Genomic DNA, 21,933 nt, shown 5'->3' with positions numbered 1-21,933 from the left:
TCTTTTCCAGCAGAAATATTGTTACCTGGACACATACACCTTAATGACAATGTAGCTCAGGAGCAGGTATTTCTAACAGCTCTGAAAAGTCCTAAATGCCTTAGACACAAAGGAAAAAAACAGGAGTACATGAAGGTTTGGTACCACCAGAAAAAGACTTTCAAACTTGTGGGATGCAATGCAGATCCTTCTATCAGGGTGAGCACAGCACCCATCACCACACAAATCAAACCCTTGGAAATGCCACCTATGGTTGTCCCTTCACTCCCTTCTGCCAGAGGTCATTTATGGCCAAATTTGAGAGATTCCTGTTTGGACACTCTTCTCTTTCCTGTGACAAACCTGAGAGCCTGCAAGCTGCTTCATATTTTTGGTGCATCAAGGGAACAGCAGGACTAGCTTCTTCCTGGAGCCTACTGGCATTTAACAAGCCTCTGCTTTAATGGGGTTCACCACGGGGTGTGGGAGCAGACTGGATTAGTGTGCAAACCACGCATTCTTTCAGAGATGTCTCCTCTGAAGGAGCCTTCCAAATGGGATTCACACTCCTTCACACTTGCTATAAGACAGATAGGGACTGGATTAAAGGCTTAGAAAAAGAAATGCTGCTCCCTGAATAAGTGCTGGTTCACAATCTCTGCGAAAGAAATTGGGATGTGGAGCAGACCTGTTAGCTCCTCACTCTTCCTTGTTTTGTGGCTACTGCAGGACTGATCCAAAGCATCACAATGTAGTATTCAAATGCATTTATCCAGTCTAGCTTTACATGCCCCCAGCAACAGGTCTGTGCATGTCTCCTCCTGAAACTAATGCAGGCACAGGGACTGGAGATGCTGGATGGGAAGAAGACAATCTTGGGAGCACACCTCCCAGCTCACTGTGTACTGAAGTGGTGGGGAAGGCAACTGGCTGCCCAGATCCCTTGCTGAGCAGCTCCTCAAGGACAATCACAGGGAGTACTCTTTCCCCTTCACATGCCAAAGGTTTTGAAATACTGTGATGCAAACAGAGCATGAAGTGTTTTGCTGTCATACATGGACATGGAGGGGATGGCTTGTAGGTGGAGGAGAGCAGGGCTCTGCTAGCATCTTCCCATGACCTGCTCCATGGCACTGGCCTCGCTGCTTTGCTGGCTGGCAGTAGCCAGGATGCCCTGGGTGAACACCTGAGATGCTGTCAAAGACACTGCTTCCTGTACCCGGCTTGGTTTCTCTTTCCAAACCATGAAGATTGCCTGAACCTGGGACATAATCCTTGGCTGAAGGTCTCAGCTGGTTTAGTAGATCCTAAAATGGTCCTGTGGCTTCAAAACCACCAGCCTTTTGGCCCTTTGTATCCTACACTGTAATTCCTAATGAGGTGGGTGTTAAGTCTCTTTCCCCAAGTACCTAGAGATAGGACTAGAGGAAATGGCCTCAAGTTGCACCAGGGGAAGTTTAGGAAATATTTCTTTCCTGCAAGAGTGGTCAGGGATTGGAACAGGATGCCCAGGGAGGTGGTGAAGTCACTGTCCTTGTAGGCATGTGTAGACCTGGCACTAGGACATGGTTTAGTGGGCATGGTAGTGTTGGGCTGATGGTTGAACTTGATCTTTAGAGGTCTTTTCAAACCTTAATGATTCTATGATACTGGACAAGGTCCCTACAACCTCCTGTTGTACAGTCAAAGACAACATACACTATGGCTATGGTCCCATGGAGTGTATTGCTCATCTCATCCTGCTCACTTCAGCCCACCACTGTGTATCAGCCAGGCAAACCAGCTGCTGAAGGCACCTATAAGTTTAGCCACACCTGATATTTTCCAAGGTCAGCCATACTTCATTACCAATACAGACAAGCCACTAGTGCTGCACTGCTTCACTTCCCCCAGCGGGGAAGATGAAGACACTAAGAAATTGGGGGCACTAATTAAGAAGCACATGCTAAGAAAGAAAGAAAGAAAAAAGCCAAAAAGCTCAGCCCATTTTATGATACCTTGCTGACCTGGAGCTTCAAATCCCTTCGCTCCAGAAGGTGAAGACCAACCTCTATTAAAATTTCACAGATAGGCATTGATTCTGAAAAGCTTTCTGGTGCTCCACCGTGTTTAGATTGGATTGCCTTATTAATCTAGTTGTTATCAGTTTGATTGGATAGCCAGCCCCACAAAGCACCAACCTGCTTCCTAATCCTGTTATTTAAAAAATGCTCTTCTTCTGACTTCTGTTGGGATGTTTCCCAGTGATAAGTCTCATCTCTGTGTGCTTAATGCCATATTACTGCCTCATGCCAGCCTTTCTCCTTCTTATTATTTTGTTTTGCTCTGCGATTTCCAAGCTGAATTTCCACTATCTAAGATATTATATAGGTCAAAACATTCTGTGCTCAGATGTAAAGTGACACTGATTCATATATCAGAGGATTAAAAAAGGAAAAAATATATTAAAAAAATTGTCTTATGGTTCAGGTCCAGATTTTCCCAGACAAATAATTTCTGACAAATCAGATCTGGGAGGACTTTTCTATTCACCCACTATGAAGGGGCTGTTTAGGGTTTTTTCTTTTTTGGTTTTGTTTTGTTTTCCCCTTCCCTTTTCATCATCTCCCACTTCTTAAATGATTCTCTTAATTGTTGCTAGGCTTGGTTTGGTCTTGCTTCGAGCAATTTCCACACGTGAAATCAAAGCTGCTTTGACTGAACAAGTAGGTCACACAGCCTCTTTGGGTGAGCAGATCTCCAAGAGCAGGCTCCATGCATCCAGATTCTCAGGCTTACCAATTAAAAGATGTGGTTTTGCAGGGAGATTTTACCCTGCCCACCTCCAAGTCCTGCTTGCCCACCCTCCCCCCCCAGCATCTGTGGCAGACAATACACTTGGGAAGCAGGCATGAGAAGCATGAACTAGCCAGAAATTTCACCTGCACCCAGCCACCCATTCAGCCACATTGGTGGAGCACATTCCTGGTGGAACAAAACCTCTGCCTCTTTCTGAACTTGGGTAACCCAAGTCCTCCTCTTCTCTTTCCTCCACATAAAAGACAGATAACAATCCCTTTGGAAGACTGTTGAGCAGAATTCATCCACCTGAATTCCTCAGAAAGACTTCAGGGTGGCACAGTTTTTATCTGAGGGATTCAAACCATCAGCACCTACAAATGAAGTTTTCACCCCCTGATTTTGTGTTGGGTGCATTTTAGGATCCTTGTTTTACAGCTGGAGCACTGTGGGTGAAGTGGCTTGACCTGCAACATCAAAAAATGTCAGACAGTGTCAGAAGCCAGGACAGGAGCAGGGACTATGGGCTTACAGCAGATCTGTCCTCTTGAAAATGCTGCCCTTCACTTGCTGAGAGTGAGTACAGCTCTTGCTGCTGGCTGTGAGGGCAGGATGCTTGCAGCCCAGAAAGCAGCTGTGTCCCGGGCTGCTTCCAAAGCAGTGTGACCAGAAGGATGAGAGAGGAGATTCTGCCCCTCTGCTCTGCTCTAGTGAGACTCCACCTGGAGAACTGTGCCCTGCTCCAGTGTCCCCAGTATAAGAGGCACATTGAACTGCTGGAGGTGGTCCAGAGGATGGCCATGAAGCTTATCAGAGGGCTGGAGAACCTTCCTCACAGGGACAGGCTGAGAGTTGGAGCTGTTCAGCCTGGAGAAGAGAAAGCTCTGGGGAGACCTTATAATGGCCTTCCAGTACCTGAAGGGGGCTGCAAGAAATCTGGGAAGGGACTTTTTACAAGGGCTTGTAGTGATAGGGTAAGAGACAACAGATTGAAGCTTGAGGAGGGAAGACTTAGACTAAGTATTAGGAAGAAATTCTTTACAGTGAGGGTGGTGAGACACTGGAACAGGTTGCTCAGGGAGGTCGTGAATGTTCCCTCCCTGGAGGTGTTCATGGCCAGGCTGGATGAAGCCTTGGGCAAGTAGAAGGTGTCCCTGCCCATGGCAGGGAGATTGGAACTAGATGATCTGTAAGGTCCCTTCCAACCTAAACCATTCTACAAATCTATGTCACCCAGAGGCCCAAGGGAATCAATCTGACAAGGTGTCACTAGCCTCAGAAGCACAGGCAGGCACTGGTCCCCTGAATTGGCTGGAGGCTGTAGCCATAAGGCAGAGAAAAAACACCATCTATATTTATTTTGCTTTTCCAGGGTTTCTGTGGGGCTTAGGTCAAAGCCCAGCCACATCCATAAAATGCTCTGCTATCACAGGAGAGACAAACAAGGAGAGAAAAGGCTTCACTCACTGCTGGTCAGCCCTGCATGTAAAGCAACTTGCAAATTGGAAGCCAGGTGAGAAGTGATGGGATCAGAGATGCATTTCTGACCCTGGAGATCATATTCTTGAACACTACATCATGCACTCTCCCCAACACTGGTCTTCCCCCAGTGCATGCTGCTCTTGCAGGCCCATTTCTCATCTCACATCACATTTCATAACACACCAGGAGAAAACAGGACACCTGACACTTCCAGATCATTCCCTGTGACAACTCACCAGCTGCCTTTGAGGCTTTCATCCCAAGTAACTAATGACAAAATGAGATTACATGGCCTCAAGTAGTGCCAGGGCAGGTTTAGATTTGATTCAGGAACAATTTTTCCTGCAAGAGTGGCCAAGCATTGGAACAAGCTGCCCAGGGAGGTGGTGGAGTCACCATCCCTGAAGGCATTCAAAAAACGTGCAGACATTGCATTTTGTGACATAGTTTAGTGGGCATGATGGTGTTGGGTTGCAGGTTGGACTTGCTGATCTCAGAGGTCTTTTGCAACCTTAATGATTCTGTGATTGAGATTAAGAGCAGTGGTGGCCACTGGGCAGCCCTGCGTACTCACACTCTCCTGCTGAGCCAAGTCCCTTCTGATGGGATTCATTTGTCAAACATTTCTAAAGTGTTTGTCTGCTAGGACAAAAGGACCTGCAATCCATCTTGATGAGATGTTTGAAATTGCACTTCAATGTGTTTAAAATCTCACTTGTTCATATTGTCACAGCTTGGCAGCCTGAGTGTCAAAAAATTCCTCAATTTCAGGTTCTATTTTTACTGCTCTGAGTTTCTTTCTTTCTTTCTACCAAGTCATAGGACCACATTTGGGAGAGTGTGTCCATATCATGTCTTGCAGGAAAATCACTTTTCCCTGCTGGGGTCCTGATGCAGCTCCAGACATTAGCTGCAGGGGCAGTGCTTGTGCAGCCAGGCTGGCAGAGCAGCATCCTCCAGCAATCCAAGGAGGGTCAGTGTGAAAGTGCCAGCCAACAGCTTTGCTGTTGCTCACAGCACTTGCTATTACTCTCCAAGGGACACCAGACCTGTCAGTCTCATGCAAACCAGCCTTGCTAATTTGGTCACCTCCTTCCATGCCCCAATCCCACCTCCACCACATCACCCATCCTGCAGGCTCCTCCCTGGGGACCACAGGGAGATGGAAAGGTCAGAGGTGCTCCACATCCCTATTTGCCAGGTGGAAACCATAGCTCCACATCAGCTCCTGCATGACCTAGAGCAGGTTTGGCCCTCAGAATTCTGCCTGGCTGCAGAGCACTCTGTGTAGTCTTTGCAAGCTTGCACTGAGGACACAAGAATTAAGGCACAAGAGTTTGCAAAGCAGAGACCCCCGCTGCTTCATAGCAATAAGTCAATTAGGCTGAAACGCTTAGGTGACAGGACTGGTGAAGAACCAGCAGGAAAGGCACAGCTCTAGTGACTAAAGGACAGAAGGGAACAGGAGGGATGTCCATGGTAGCCTGCCACCAGCATGCTGCTTGGGGTTCACTCTGCACTGGCATAATCAGAGCACCACAACCAAATCCCTGTTCCTGCCTTCAGCTACCTGCCCTGAAGGACCCATGAGAAGCAAGAGGATGCTCAGAGCAGCCTGAGCATTTCTGCTGCCAGCAAGAGAACCGTGATCCAGAGCTTTCAGGCTCTGCCCTCAAGCCAGAATGCACTTCCCCTGTACCAGAAAAGCCTCTCTCACACCTGTAGAGTGTCAGGTTTCACATCCACATGCATCCAGCACAACCTCAGCACAGCCTGATTCGATCACCCTGCAATACTCCTGTTTTATCACTGCTCTAATTACAGGATACTCGTGCACTTGCAGGGCTCGATTGTCACACACTTCATCTCTTCTCATCCCACACACTGGCACGACCTTATTCCTTCCTTCATCTCAGGTCTTCCATCAGAAGTTTATTCAGTTGAGTTTCTTTGGCTGTGTTAATGAAACAGCCAGCAAAGAAAAAAAAATACTAAAATTGAAGCAGGCAAAAAAGGATCCAGTGGGCACAAACACACCCCCTTCATCCCAAGCATGTGTTTGTGTATATAACTTTCCCCTTCTGGAAAGGAAAAGGAAAAAAATCCCCAAAGCCCAGCAAAGATCTAGAAAGAAGCAGAGACAAAAGCCTCACTGCTTAACAAACATGTCTACGCTGTACATTTTTCCGGAGATAATTTTTTTCAGCCAACAAAGCAGAGAGCTCAGGGAGCACAAACAGCAGAGCATCAGTCTTGTAGCAGATCCTGGCACCCTTAGCATTTGTGTCCCCAAAAGACAGAAATCTCACTGGCTCCTGCAGCATCTTGAATGCCACAGACCTTGGGAAATGGGAATGGTGCAGTATGAAAAGGGATGGTGTCTGAGGGGCTGTGGGAACTCAGGCTCATCCTCCCACACCCATCTCTTGTCACTGCTATGTGAAGCCCCTTGGATTAGTCCTGAGGACCTCTCCTGGGCAGTGACATCCTCTTGGGGTTGTTCTTCTGTATGAGCATCCTCAAACTAACATCTGCTGCCTACACAAAGAGGGCTGAGAGCACCTAGTTGAGAGCTACACCCTGCAATCAGCCTGAGCTGTTTGCCCAGTGTCACAGGCAGTCACCAGTAGTGTAGCCTAGGACCTTCACAGGGACTTAATTACCAGATGACAATGTCCAGCTGCCAATATTGAAAAGCCAATAGAGGTTTCAGAGCTCAGCCTTGGCTCACAAAGTTACACCATGGAAATCAGGCAGCAGCAAGAAGGAGAAGTTTAATTACCGACTGAGCAGCTGCTGGTTGACTGTCAAGTGTGCTTCTGGGTATCTGAAATGGCACTGGAGATGCCTTGTGATGATGCTTAACCTTCAAAGGGGAAGCATGTCCCCTGTTTTAGCCACTGGCTGGGAGCTGAATTACATTCCTGAGGATGCTGGAGAAAGCCAGGCTGGGAGGTGATGTGTCATGGTGCAAGAACTGTCCTTTGGTTCAGAGCTGCCAAACACATGGGGGATACCTGGAGCCAGCTGCAATGCTGAGGGAGGCCTTGAGAGAGCACTTCAGAACTGTGTCATGTGATGTGACAAGATGTGCTTTTAAAAGCAGCCCTGCTCCTACAGAGCACTGGGCAGGGAGGGACAGCGTGCTCAGCAAGCAGATGGCCAGCCTGGGGTGGGGGGGTTGTGTTTCTGATATTCCATGGGGATTTTTGTATGCATTAACAAGGACTTTACTTGCTGTAGCAATAAGAAAGAGTCCAGCACTTAAATTTGGAAAGAGCTGACCTGGTGCACAAGCAACCAGCTCAATGAATCAAACGCTGTTCAAACAAGGAACCTCTGAAAGGTCAATAATGAGGCCAGCAGTTAGTGGTGTCAGGGCAATGAAGCTGCTGACTGCCTGGCAAAGGGAAGCATCCCTAAAGCCAGTGACATTTCTGTCTTGTAATGTCACACCCAGGAGTGATGGTCACCTCTGGGCTGGTGCAAGGACTCCTAAGGTTAGTTGACTGCAGGTACCTGTCAGGACACAGCACTTGGACTGTAGGATCACTTGCTGATTCAGGAAGACCACTTTGATCCCATCACCCCTACTCCAAGCATCCTGACCACATGCTGCTCTCCTGGCTCATCCTCCTTCCTCACCCCACACCATTGCCACTATCCTGGCAGGTGTTGGCACTGTTATGCCCCTGTCCTTGGATCAGCTTCCCCACTGGAGCCAGTGCTGCTGCTGTTGATGAAGAGGCATCTCACAAGGCCACCACTACCACTAGCAAGGCTGCTACTCAGCCAGAACAAGAAGTTGTTTACATTTACAGTGGGAAATCATAGAAAAGGGAGCTGTAAAGATGCTTATTATTTTTTTTTTCCTTCTTATTCTTTTTTACTATTGCATTGCAAGGGGCAGAGCTGCTCACACCAGCCTGCTCTGCCATGGTGTTTGCTGAAATACACCTGAAACTCTGCTCCTAGGGTGAATTTCACATGCCAGGGAACTCCCTTGTTTCCAGAGGCAACTGGGAACAGAAATCAGAGAAAGGGCAAAACAATTGTTTTCTAATGTAGTTTGGGTTTATTTCTTGCTGCTGAGGATAACCCAGGCCTAGAGAAAACAACTGTTGGAGGCAATTAGCAGCCTGTCTTTGGAGCAGCTGTTTTTTATAGCAACTGTGCCTATAGCTGTATTTAAGTAGTGCTGGTCTCAGAGATGAAAACCTAAAATACCTGTTGCCTGAAAACTCAAGGAAAGGTAAGGGGGCCTCTGTTGAAGGCTTTCCTGGAGGATCAAAAGCACATCCTGGCATGCGAAAAGGCACCGATGAGCCAATGTCCAAGCAGAACAACCATGGTTGCTGCAAAGAATATACGGGAAAACTGAGCCCTCCATCCATTGCTTGGAGAGGCCAGGAGGGCTGATGGTGGCAGCAGGATCTGCTGTGTAACTGCTGGCCACGGTCCCAGGGCTTTGCTCTCTGCCCACAAACACATCAGCTGCACGGAGGAGTAGGCACCGTACAGCTGATCACTGACCCTCACTCTGAGCTGCTCAACTGGCCTTTGCTGACTGAAGCAACATTTGCAACTCCTCATTCTCTGCAGGGAGAAAATGGCTTCCTTCCCTTTCCAGACTGGACTTGTGCACCTGCAGGGTTGGCGATGGGAAAACCCCCCAAAAAGCCCACCCAGGCAAAACGGAAACTTGAAGCCCTTGTGGAAACTGCTTTGCTCCCCTCATGGCTCTGATCGCTGGGTGTGGGACCACCCATGGCTTCAGCACCTCTACACCCAAGAATTACTGGCTGGTGATATGCATCCTTGTACCACAGCTATTGCTCTCCTCACTGGCAAGATCAGAAATTCTCTCCTTAGGGGTCTTGCAAGCTGCTGACAGTCAGGCCTGGACCATAGAGTAACTTTTCACCAACTGTAGTGGAAAGCCCTTAGAGGGACTGGTTATGTTCACAGTGCTAGGTTTTCTTTTTGTTCCACTGAACTGCTCAGGGGTCTGCTAGTGCTTCCCATCCTGCTGCTCCCAGCACTCCTGCCAGACACCAATACCCTGCAGGTACCACTCCTCCTGCCATTCCCTTGCAGATCAGCTTCACAAAGGAAGCTGTGGGGTCTCATCTCCTTCAACCTGCTCTAGGCAGGAGCACAGGTTTCAGATAGGTCGTTGTGGCAGACACCACGCAGGGCAGCAGGAGATGAAGTGGAACACTGAAGCCAACCTGAAACTGGCTGCTCTAGCTCAAGTTATCATCAGAATAGTCGGACCAAAGCCTACACCAAATATTTCCTTGCTCCAATCAGTGCTGCAACATTATTTTCCAGCTGGATGCACTATGGGGCTTTTGTTAGAGCCCTGACATACCAAGGTCTCTTCAGTGGCTCCATTTACATGAATGGTTAGAGAATGTCTGTGAGCTTCTGTCCTGCAGAGAGGTATTACTCTTGCAGACCAGCCTGGAAAATCATTGGCTCGTGTGCACCTGCTGTATGAGGGCACGGAGTGTATGTTGGTAGAACAGCACTTTATCAACTGAACTTTCTGGTGGAGATCAAGTCTTAGACTAACTCTGGGTCAGGCACAGTAAATCACAGCCCAAAAGATCTTAGCTGGACATTTATACTCCACAGACCAACCCTGACAAGAAGTGTAATGACCACCACACACTACAGACCACTCAAAGCAAGCACATCAGCACAAAGGGCACAAAATCTCCTTGCGGCATTCCTGAGCCTTTGAAAGGCAGGCATTGGAAAAGGACACCTGAAGAAAAAGTGGCAATTTCCTGACAAGCTTCCAGGCAGGACAGCAATATTAGGTATCATCACTTCAAATAGAGCAGAATATAATTCCTCTTGCAATCAGAATGGAGAGGCATGTGGTCCGAGCTAGCAGCGAAAAGGTTGACTCATATTAAGACCAGCCCATCACCAAGTGTCAAGTGTTCCCTAAGATGGCTCATAGGCTAATTTGAAAAGTCACCTGGTGGCAGCGGGTCACCAGCTCCCTCTACAGACAATCAGGACACAGCCGGACCCCTGCGGAACCGCTACAGCAGCGGCGTAATAACAAAGAGTCCCTTTAAATTGCCACCGAGGAGCAGGATTTCCCACCTTGCCACCGGCAATAATGATTCCATTCAATGCCAAGTCCTTTGTCTTGCTCTGTAGCAAGAGGTCCGGCCCGCTTCCCTGTCCTGGGGTGGATGAAGAGATGGCTGCGATCGCATTAGTGTCCCCCAAGCCAGACGTGAACGTTTCTTTTGTTTCCTTCCGGGAAACAAAGAGCCGGAACCAGAGCGACAGAGAGGAAACGTAGCTGCTATCGGGCTGCAGGAAAAGTTCAGCAGCCCGGAACCTGGCGGTTGTTGGGGACCGAAGTGCCAAGCCCACTCGCAACGGTAGCACTGCACGGCCGCCCAACACGAAGAGCCAGCCAAGGAGAGCGGGAGGAGCGCGGCCGGCCGCCGGCAGCTGCCGAGCCCGGCCGTGCGGCTATAGGTAGTGCGTGTCTATGCCCGTAGACATCGGCGGGGATGTAAGCAGGAGGAAAAACCGTGCGCAGGGCTGGCTGCAGGGTGGGAGGAACAGGCTAACGAGAGCGACACAGCGTCGGCAGCAAGGAACTGCTGAATTTTCATCCTTGCCCTGACTCCTCTTTGTTTCAGCATCTCCCGGCTGCAGGAGGTGGTGTAAGAATATCCAGAGGAGCAAGATGGGACTGCTTAAGAAGAAAACATCTTTCTCAGAAGCCTCTGGCAGGCAGAGCAGCTCCAGCCACCTTCTTTCAACTGCGATGCTGGGAACTTGCTGTCCAGGGAAACAGCATGACTTTTCTTTTTTGATTTTTTTTTGTCCTTTTGCCAGAAATATTACATTCTTACTTTGTAGCTAATGAACATTTTGGTTTTTTTTTTTTCCTGCAATTTCTCAGCAGTTGTAGGTGAGAGAAATATGTTTCCCCCCTATTCCCACCCTTGTGAGGCATATTCTTCAAAAACAATCCAAGTCACAGGCAGGGGGCAGGGTATGTGTAAAAGTGGGCAAGCTGTTCGCTCCTCACAGTAATTAGAGAGTGTTTCCATGCCAAGGAAAAAGAAGAAAAGAGTTGCACCTGCCTGCATTCCCCAGCCCCCCCTCCCCGCCCCCCCCCACCCCCCCCACCCCTTTCAGTGCTGTAAGCCTGCCAGGGGACACCTGGCCAGCTCTTTGCCTGCCTTATTGCTTGGGCTGTGCTGACCAAAGCCAAGGTGGTCTGCAGAGATGTGGAGGAGGATGCTGAGGCACATGATTCATCAGCCAAATATTCATGATCTGGGGGGAGAGCTGCACAAATACCCAGTACCTCCCAGACCTCTCATGGAGAGGAGCTGTTCCCTTCCAGACACATAGAGAGATGCTGGAAAACTTTGGAAGGGTCTCTTTCTCTACACTGTTGTACACCTTTGCTGTCATGGTCCCCTTTACCTACAGGACCCCTTTGCAAAATATGCTGCTATCAGGTGGCCCTCAAAGTTGAAGCCCCTTTATCATCCCCTCACCTGCTGCAGATCAGGTGCTCAGCTTTTCACATCTCCCCAGCAACATACTTCAGTCAGGTCGGAGCACTCTGCTGACCGTTCCTGGTACCAAGACAGCACAAGGCTGAAGTGCTCTTGATGCCAGGCTCCTGTGCTAAGAGCTTTGAGTGCAAGGTGAACAGTCCTTGGCTTCTTACTGCATTTGGGATGAAGGAGCTCATCCAGCCTGAATCACTTCAGAGATGCAATGGGAAAATAAAGTGGGTGGGAGAAGGCAAAGCAAGAGAAAGGGCCAGTTTGCCTTCATGATTACCTCCTAATATAGCAGGGTCCCACCTCCACTCTAGGCATCCCTTTATCAGCAGCACAGCTGATGTGGGAACTTGCCTACAAACGGTTGGGGACTGACACATATCTGAGAGCACTGGATGGCAGGACCCCTGCTTCACTCCCTGGGGTGTAGGGTGCTCCCCTCCTTTGCTAGTTACCTCATAGACTACAGTTTCTGAAACGCCCTGTGAAACAAGCCCCTTCCTGCTTCTAACAGAGCTCCTCTGACCCTGCTGCTGTCTCCCCTGCTGCACCCGCTTGGCAGCGCTTCCTTGGTGGAACTACAGCAACAAACTCAGATGCCAGGGCTTGGAGATAAGCAGCCAGCAAACATCTAATTTCCATACAATGTAGAGAAAAGAGAGGAGAAAAAAAAAAAAAAAACACAACAATGGGAATCCCTAATGAACCAGGGTGAAAAGCAGGAGAAGTAAGTAACAAAACAGAATAGATTTTCAATAAGGGCACAGCAAGTTCTAGGGGACAGATCTAGCAGATAGACAAGGAGAGAGAAGAAAGAAGGCAGGAAAGCAAGGGGATAAGAACAGCCTGTATGATGGGGAGAATGCTTTAGAAGCTTTTCATTTCCTTTATTATTATGTAGATAATGCTAGCTCATTGCAGAGCAACAATTCATCCAATCTAGTAACCTACAGTCCACTGCTGGATGTTTCTGGACAAGGCTACTGACCTTTAAGCACTTCTTGCCTGCAGCACCCAATATAACATAACAATGAAATGATGACAAATGTCACTGCAATTAATTTATCATTTCAGCCAGGTGTTTGTTTGGATGTAACACAATGGATAAGCCACCTGGTCCCAAACAGAAAGACCATGTGTCATTTGGGCACTACAAGTGCACCCCACACTACTAGATTTACTGGATTGGTTTTCCCACACTGCTGTAGTGAGTTCCTCACATTAATGCAAACCCTCCACTCACTGCTTGCTCCTCTCACCCCCTAAGTTTCCACGCAGCCCCCAGAGATGGGGTTTATGTGGTGGGTAGGGTGTTGCTTGTCTCCTCAGACTTAGAGGCTGCTTTAGGGCACCTGCAGATAAACACGTACCCTGGAAGGAATGGGGTAGGGGTGATCATGAAAGTTGTGATGCAGCCATGGGGGCAGACAAGTGAGCTGAGCTGTTCCACCTTGCTCCATCACCCTCACCCAACCGACCCCTCAGTCTCTTCTACTCTGCAGACCAGTTTTTGATCGAGTACCCTGCAGACTGCTCCCTTATTAATCACCCCCGTGGGCTGGCACCTTCTCTGTTACACCCATCTGGATCAGCATGGGTGCCCAAGCCACCTGGGCTGCAACTTGCCCCACCATCCCTGGCCAGCAGACTGCCTCCACCAGTATCCTGCTTAGGGACTGACACTATCAGTCCATCAACACCTGAACACTGCCTGCACACAAAGCCCTCTTTCCAAACCAGTATCTGTTCTAATCAGATTAGTACCTGCTCCAGCATCCCTACCCAGACCTGTCCCTGACTGAGCATCCCTACCTGCTCTAGCATCCTTACCTGGAGTAGTGCCTCAGCATTTTTAATGGGACTGGTACCTGCTCCAGCATTCCTACCCAGACCGGTGCCTCAGTGTCTCTTACGGGTCTGGTACCTGCCCCAGCATTCCTACCCAGACCGGTGCCTCAGTGTCTCTAACGGGACTGGTACCTGCCCCAGCATTCCTACCCAGACCGGTGCCTCAGTGTCTCTAACGGTGACCTGCCCAGCATTCTACCAGACCGGTGCCTCAGTGTCTCTAACGGGACTGGTACCTGCCCCAGCATTCCTACCCAGACTGGTGCCTCAGTGTCTCTAACGGGACTGGTACCTGTTCCAGCATCTCTACGCCCAAGCGGTGCTTCAGTGTCTCCAACACGAGCGGTACCACCTCCCGCACTCTTGCCCGGACCGGCGTGGCTGCCCCCCGTGCCCCGGCGCACCCCGCACTGCCCGGCACTGGGGCGGTCCCGCCCGGGGCTGCCGGTGGCTCCGCGGCGCTGAGCGGGAGCGGAGCGAGCTCCCTTCCCACTTCGGCACAGCGAGAAACCGGGAGAGCCGGAGACAAAGAAACTGTCCGGGCGCCCGCCCACCCCTCCCGCCCTCCGCCGCCTTCTCCTCCTCCTCTGCCTCCAGCACCCCTATCCTCCGCGCCCCTCCGCGCCCCTCCGCCCTGGGAAAAGGATTATTTACCCGCTCTCCTCCTCGATCTCGGAGATATCGGCGAAGATGAGGAAACCGACAAGCAGCGTGAGCAGCGCCAGCGTCCAGCCCCGGCACGGCAGCGGCATGGCTCCCAGGCTGGGCTGGGCAGGGCAGGGCAGGGCAGGGCAGGGCAGGGCTGGGCTCGCCGCTCCGCACCGCTCCGCGGGGTGCGGAGCGCGGCGCCGCGTCCCGGCTCAGCCCCGCCACCGCCGCCGCCGCCGCCGCCGCCCGGCGGGGCCGCTCCGCCCCTCGGCGCCCGCCGAGCGCCCGTCCCGCCCCGCCCGGCGCGGGGAGGGGGTGGGATGGGAGGGGAGAAGAGAGGAGGGGAGGGGGCACGGGGCGGGTTCTGCCCCCGCCGCTAAAGTTTGCGTTGCGTCCCGGGAGCTGCGAGCAGCTCCGGGTCCCTGGCGTGGGGGTGGACAGCCGCCAACCGCTCACCCCAGAGGTGCCCCCTTCGCTTTTTGTTGTCGCTTGCCCTGCGCGGCCGTGGCATGTCTCCTCCCCTGCTTTGCTCTGCGCACCGGCGCGATGTGGCAGGGTCATTCCTGCCTGGGGTGGTGGTGAGGGTTAGGAGCAGGAGGGTGGCTTCTCCCCGAAAGGTCAAAAGCTGTCATAAAATGACACAAAGCAAAGTAGCGTTTGCAGTGGCGGTGGCCGTGACCGTACTTTGCGCTCCCTTGCAAGGTGCCTGTGACGAAGCGGATCTCCGGGGATGGAAAACACTTTGTTGGTAAAGATGATGAGTAATTAATGCCACGTATTACTATTAATTCCTATTTTAGGAACGCTAATCCTTTCTGTTACTATAAATCCTGACCCTCATCACCACCGTGCTTCTGCCACTGCTCTTCAAATCTCGCTGAGTTTGAATGGGCAGAATTTATTGAAAGCAGAAACTGCGCAAGGGGCTCCGCTGCTGAAGCGCTTGGGTGCGTCTCTGCCACCAGTCTCCTGCGGGTGACAGTTCTGCCAACAACATCCTGCGCCAGAGCGTGTTCTGGAGAGAAACGGGTGCAGGGTCTACCCAGAAAAGGAGATGGAAATGTACGAAAGTTGGCAAAAAGGAAAGAAAAGGGGCTGGCTGAACCGAAGAACAGCCAAAAAAAAGACCAAGATGTCCTTTCCTTATATCCCTGTTATCTGTCAGTCCAGCTCCTGGATGGGAGAGGCTGACTGTGCCTGGGGTTAGGTGAGGCCAGCCTGGCAGAGCATCTCCAAATCCAAGTGTAATTCTTTCGGACCAGAAAGTTGCTGAATATCAGAATATCTGGTGATATATGCACTGCCGAGCTGGAGAGGGACGCAGTGGATTTATAATGCAGCAGGCAGGAGAAGCACAGATGTGTTGAGAGAGAGAGATACTAATTGCTTACATATTTAAAACAGCATCTTTAGTCTGAATGGGAGGCACCATTAAGCAAAACAGAGCTATTAACTGGGGCCACTTGGAAAGCTGCCATTTTCCTTTCTGTGCACAGCTTTTTGCATCAATAAAAGGTACCTTGCTCAGAGTGTGATGCTGCCAGTGTTGTGTGGGTGCTACCCAGGACACTGAGGTACTCTGCATCGGGGTAAGAGTGTCCATAGGTATAGGGATGCATCACACTGGCATAGTGTATGGGAAGATGTTCTCAGCAGAAGACTTTTTTTCTTTATCTGGGTTAAATGGTGGAAAGTATGTGTTAAGGCCAATGTGTTCTCCTGGGGATTCTGAAACTTTTCTAACAAGAGGAGACAAACAAATCACTGTAGCATTTATAGGTAAAAATTACAGCATAGGTGAGTCTGGCACAATTACACTGTAGTATATGTGGCAAATTTACAGTCCAGTATAAAGCTTTTCTAATAGAACATAGTCAGGCCCCAGGGGAGAAAGTGATTTTAGGCGGTGTAAGTAGCCCCATAATTTACCTTTTGCATAAATCTGAGAAAAAACTAATTTTCCTTCTGGTTTATCCTCATTGACTCCTTTTGCTCTCCCTATTTTGGGAGTTTCACAGCAGTGTGACCTGCCTGAGGATGAGGAAAGAGGCTTTGAGGTGACCTTGCTGGTGCAGGGAGTGATGCTGGAGTTTGCTGAGATGCAGCAGGGCAGAGCACTAGACCCCTGTGATTTAGGAGCACCACTCTGCAGCTGGCTTCCCATTTTACCAATCCTTGAGAATACAGATGGAGATATCTGCTCCAGCATCTTTTTCAGCTCCATCCCAGGTGGTGTTTAAGCTTCTTTTGTCTGATCTTTTTGTTCCAGTTGCCAATCACAGTAGCGATGTACAAGAACAGAAGCCCTGATGGAGGCTGAACAGTGAGTGGGGGAATCATTCAGTGCACAGTGGGAGTTGGTTTGCCTGGAGGGGGACCCTCCCTGGGGCAGGGACATCCTATCTGCTAGGATGCCTCTTCTGCTGAAGAGTAGCTTGTCTTTTAAAAGAGTGGCTGGGGTTTGACTCTGCTCCTGCATAAGTCAATGGCAATGCTGCTATTAACTGGAATGAAAAAATTCCTCCTCGCAGAGCGAGCTGAGAGTTAAGCTTGATGCCCTTCACTGGAGAGCTTCACTGCTAGGAGTTTGCACAAAGAGCTCTGTGAATCCTGTACTTGGTGTCATCTGTTGCTTTATTCCTCTGAAAGATGTAGGTCGGAGAGAAAGGTCAGTCCTCAGCTGATCAGGCTTCAAACGGGAGAGCAACACCTTGAAGTACAGCGGGTTTTGAGTGAGGAGGAAGCAGGCTATACAGAAGAAGCAGGAGCAGTGCAGCTTGCTGAAATATTTTGTAATCAATTAGCAAGGTTGTACAACATCACCAAGTGTGACTCTGCAATGAAAACCTGGAGTTCTTGTTGTGCTGCTGAGGAATTAATGGTGCACGAGCAGGAGTCTTACTGAAGTGATAGAAAGAAATGAATACAATAGGTAGTGACTGTAGGAGAGGACATTTTTATCTGCCTTCACTCCAAGTCCATCCTTTAGAGCATCCTGGCCAGATCTGGGGGTGAAGGAGATAATGCACCCTAGTTTCATGCATTGTTCATTATCCTGAAGAACTGCAAGCTGCTTTGGAACATTTGCTGTAGTCTCTCAAGTGTCAAGAGTTGTTCTGCACATTCCATTGGCTGTGAATCCTCACATGATTCAACTTAAGCAGGTGCATCACTGTTGCAGGACTGGGGTCCATAAGCATCCAGAGCCTCAATTTTATGTCTCATTTGCAAGACGAGTTGCAGGCAGATGAGAGCAAACTGTCGCAAATAGAGTGTTGTGGTAGAGTAATATGTCTGAAACAGAATAAAAGGCTATTACATCTTCTAGTTCCTAATAATTTGAGGAAATAATTCTGTGTATCCAGAACATTTGCAGTAAATATAATAAGGTGTACTTAAATAAATAAATAAAATCTTAGCATAATGGCAAAAGTAACTGCACCAGAACAATATTGTGTGTTGCTGCTTTGAAGGGAGAGGAGAAAAGGAATGGCATTTTTACATTTTCCTTTGACCTTTGAGAAATATCAGGAATATGTAATAGCCACATTCACCAACAATAGCTCAGAGGATTCAGGGAATGAGACTTAAACACCTGGGGACATTTACAAACAACTGGCAGAGAGGCAATGAATTTAAGATGTGAATATGAAAGGCACAGATACACAGAGTGCAAAAATAATACATATTTAAAATGCTTTTAATCTATGTGAGAAGCATCTCTGAGGAAGGCAGTGGCTCCTGAACAAGCAAAGAAGGGACAGAGAAGATGACCCAGGAGGTCCCTGCCGTGCTATAACAAATGATAAGACCTGGAGCGGAGAGAGGTCTCAGGGGACATTTCTCCATCAAATTCCTAATGCTGTGGAACACACATAACCTTTATCATATCTGTCAGCCAAAATGAACAAAGTTTACAACCCATTTTATACAGCTAAACAGTTCCCTGACGTGATGAACGGGCGTGACAAGCGGGAGCCTGGATTAATCAGGGTTGCAATGTTTCATTGCCTCATTATTGGCAAAAAACCTGCCCCTAGGTGCTTTCTCCAGTGAAACCCTCAGATCCTCCTGTGAAAGTCAAGCAACCCCCAAGGGGCATGCAGTGGTTTTTTTCCTCCCCAGTAAGTTCATCAGCAGGAAGGAAGGATGCTGACTCAGTTGGTTTGGTGCCCTCCATCTTCTCCTGAATGTTCCAGCTGGTCTCTGTGCAGAGTGAGGGATTGAAGCTCCAGCACCTTTGTTCATGGATGGAGAAACACTGGTGATAAGCAAGCAGCTTCCAGAGCTATCAGTCTCCTCAGCTGGCGTTATTTACCCTTGGGTAAATGTTTTCCAGCTGGATCCCAGAGTGGCTAAAGTGCATACACCTGCCTTCTGGAATGACTGAGGGCCTTACTAAAGGACTCCCAAATGCTGGAGAGATTGTTTGTGATGGGGAGGGTGATATGAATATAGGTTTTGGTTTGGTTTGGTTTGGTTTGCTTTTTTTGGAGGAGCAGGCAGCACTGAGATGCAGTCCTTACACAGGTGTTTAAATATGTCCTAATGCTGGTGAATCTGAGTTTAGCCACATCAGAGGAGTTCATAACTTTCTGTGCTCTGTCTCCTGTTGAACTGAGTGAAGGAGCATCCCTGCTCCTCACCTGTTAGGCTGGAAGGGAGAGCCTTTACTTCTGTGAAGAAAGAGCCAAACCCTTCCTGACTTTCTCTTTTAAGGGATTTTTTGCAATTAGGAAGAAGACTCCAAGTCTATTATCTTCTTTATACTCATAGTGGTGGAGCAGCAACAAGCAAGTGAGAAGAAAATTAAACTATATTAATTTCCAGCTCTGTTAGGTTTTTTTTTTTTTGTGTGTTTGTTTTTTTTTTAATAAAATCAATAGGAAAAGATGGACTCAGTAGGGAACGTGACCTTATTTTCTCAGTGTCTGAAGGGGAAGTGCACACAGTAGAGAGACAAAAATACTCCCATCTACAAAACCAGATCAGGTTCTTTGATGTTGAAGAAGAGAAGTCAAAATGCTTACGTAAACTGGCATCACTTGACTGGCAGTTAGCAGAAGCATCCTAAAGAGAAAAAAAAGAGCAAAGCGAAAATAAACAAAGAAGGCCAACCTCATACCCCACCCAAAAATCCCCCCCAACCGAACCCCACCCATCAGCCCTTTATATTTCTTTCTCTCATGCAGTAAATTGCAATAAAGGTGTGATCCATGCAGCATTTCATCAAATATGACTCGCCGCTGTCAGAGCAAAATGGTTGATATAGAACAAGAAGGATCTTTCCTTCTTTTTGGTCAGGTAAGCTGGTTTGGATTAATAAAAATGCCACATTCACAGTGATATTGATAATTTGCATGTGAAAAGCTTTCCACCCTGTAATGAAAACAATTTTTCAGTTTTGCCACCACTAGTCGCAAGAGATAAGGTCTGCTGTCCTCCCCCTCACAATTAACCACGCAGACACAAACAAAGGCAAAAGGTAGAGGAAAGGGAAAAGGTGGAACGTGTGTGACAATGGCAAATTGTCTCTCATCTGGACCTGATGATGAGGTATTGATATTTCCTGTTATGGTGGCCCCAGCTGGCACAGGGTTACAGCCTGGCCACGTGTGTGTTGTGAAAGCAGAGCTCAGTGCTTGTATGAAGTTTTTATACCATATGAATGGCTTTTTGGGGACCCCCCCGTCCCCCCCCCCAACCCAGGTTTGCACCCCCTCTCCCTATGTGGTTAGCAAGCCACTGGGTGGCAGTGCTGTGTGCACACGTCTGCCTATACACGCTGCACGGGGGGGACTCCCTTTCGGGGGGATGTCTCAAATCTGGCTATGCTTTGCTCATCCTTGCTAAGCTGAAGGCCACTACAGGGCACAAGGCAGAGAGCAGAAGAAAAGGCTGAAAGAAGCTTCATTTTTGAAAAGGATAGATGATTGCTACCTTTCCATGTTTCCATCAACTTCTGCAAAGCTCTGTGGTTGGGATAAGTGAGTGCCCAAGGGTCCATCCCTGGGCACTCCAGTCTGACCCAAGCTGTCCCTGAAGCATTTGTCTTGCATGGTCGTCAGAGGAACAAAGAAGCCCCTTGCTGGTAGTCCTGAAAGAATAATGTCAGGAGAGAGCTGCCCTGTCCTCTGCCTCTCCCCTAACCCCTGTACCTCACCCTTGCTTTTCCTATCCCATAGAGAAATAATTAACCCAGGAAGGCTCCAGGTTCAGTGACTTGGGCCATGCACCTGTGCTTGGTGCATGGGAAGTAAGTTTCTTGCATGCAACCAGCACTTGTTTGAATGTGACACCATATCCCCCCGAGGTAATTCCAAGCTGATGAGTATTTCTCACTTCTAATGGCAGATTTGAAGTGGCTGAGAAACAGACAGAGTTTTCAGATGACAAACTGAGAGCTCAATGGGTTTCAAATGTTTTCTCTTATCTCGGTTCAAAGCTGCTGAGACCATGGCATTTCCTTTAGGTCTATTTCTGCTGTACACCTTCATCATGTTACTTCTTCCTGCATTTCATGGCTTTTAAAGCACAGGTCATACCTGACTCTAGTTTTGGCCTGTTTCAACTTGGCAGGTTTGATTAATTTTTGCCCCATACTTGACAGACACCTAGTTACTCTCCACAGCTGTGTCAAGGAGGTAAATCCACCTAGTTTGGAGAAACAGTTCTACCTGGGGAATGAAGAAGGCTCTGGTGAGGCCTAATAATGACCTTCCAGGACCTCAAAGGGGCTACAAGAAGGATGGAGAGAGACTGTTTACAAAGGCCTGCAGTGATAGGTAAGGAGGCAATGGTTTCAAACTACAGAAGAGCAGATTTAGATTGGATGTTAAGAACAAGTTCTGCACCATGAGGGTACGGGAACACTACAACAGGTTTCCCAGGGAGGCAGTTAAGTCCCCATCCATGGAGATGTTCAAGATGAGGCTCATCAGGGCTCTGGCAACCTGATTTAGTGGAGGATGCTCCTGCTGACTGCAGAGGGAGTTGGACTAGATGACCCTTGGTGGTTCCTTCCAATCCAAACCATTCTATGAGTCTATGAAGAAATAAGCTTGCTATGGGCACCCATAAGTATGGGAGGAAGGTTCTTGTAAGATTATCTACAACTACCTGAAGGGAGGTTGGAGCAAGTATGGGGCATCCTCTTCTCCTTGAGGACAAGCTCCCAGACCAGAGGAAATGATCCCAAGCTGCACCAGGAGAGGTTCAGGCTGGATATTAGGAGATATTTCCTCACTGAAAGGGTTCTCAAACACTGGAGTGGTCTGCCCAGGGCAGTGGTGGAGTCACCATCCCTGGGGGTGTTCCAGCAGCTGTGGACCTGGCACTTAAGGACATGGTTTAGTGTTGACCCTGCAGTGCTGGGTCGAAGGTTGGACTGGATGATCTTCAAGGTCTCATCCAAGCAGATGCATTTTGTGACTCTATGATTTCATTGTTCCTGCCTGTGAGGAGTCAGAGCAAAGAAGAGGACTGTAGAAGACACAAGAATAGATAAAAAAAGAGGAAAACTTTATCACTCTTCTTTGGGGCCATCCAAAACAGTGCAGCTAACCAGTTGAAAATCTATCACCTCAGTGATGAGTACTCCTGAGAAAACCTACAGGGCAGCTGCCTTGCTTTTTCC

The 21,933-nt window shown here is 48.9% G+C and overlaps 1 protein-coding gene across 2 annotated transcripts in view; it reads right to left on the bottom strand.

The window, feature by feature from the left end:
* The window catches only part of ST8SIA2 (ST8 alpha-N-acetyl-neuraminide alpha-2,8-sialyltransferase 2), a 36,076-nt gene extending 21,675 nt beyond the window's left edge, over positions 1 to 14,401 (bottom strand). For both annotated transcript variants that reach the window (XM_054388061.1, XM_054388062.1), the window contains exon 1: positions 14,304 to 14,401. In XM_054388061.1, the coding sequence (XP_054244036.1) occupies positions 14,304 to 14,401 (98 nt within the window). The remainder of the gene's footprint in view (positions 1 to 14,303) is intronic.
* Between the last annotated feature and the right edge of the window lie 7,532 nt (positions 14,402 to 21,933).

This window comes from Indicator indicator, chromosome 16 (genome assembly GCF_027791375.1).
Source record: "Indicator indicator isolate 239-I01 chromosome 16, UM_Iind_1.1, whole genome shotgun sequence".
NCBI classification, from domain to species: domain Eukaryota; kingdom Metazoa; phylum Chordata; class Aves; order Piciformes; family Indicatoridae; genus Indicator; species Indicator indicator.
Note: the sequence above shows the minus strand (reverse complement) of the source record. Positions and strands in the feature narration are given on the sequence as shown.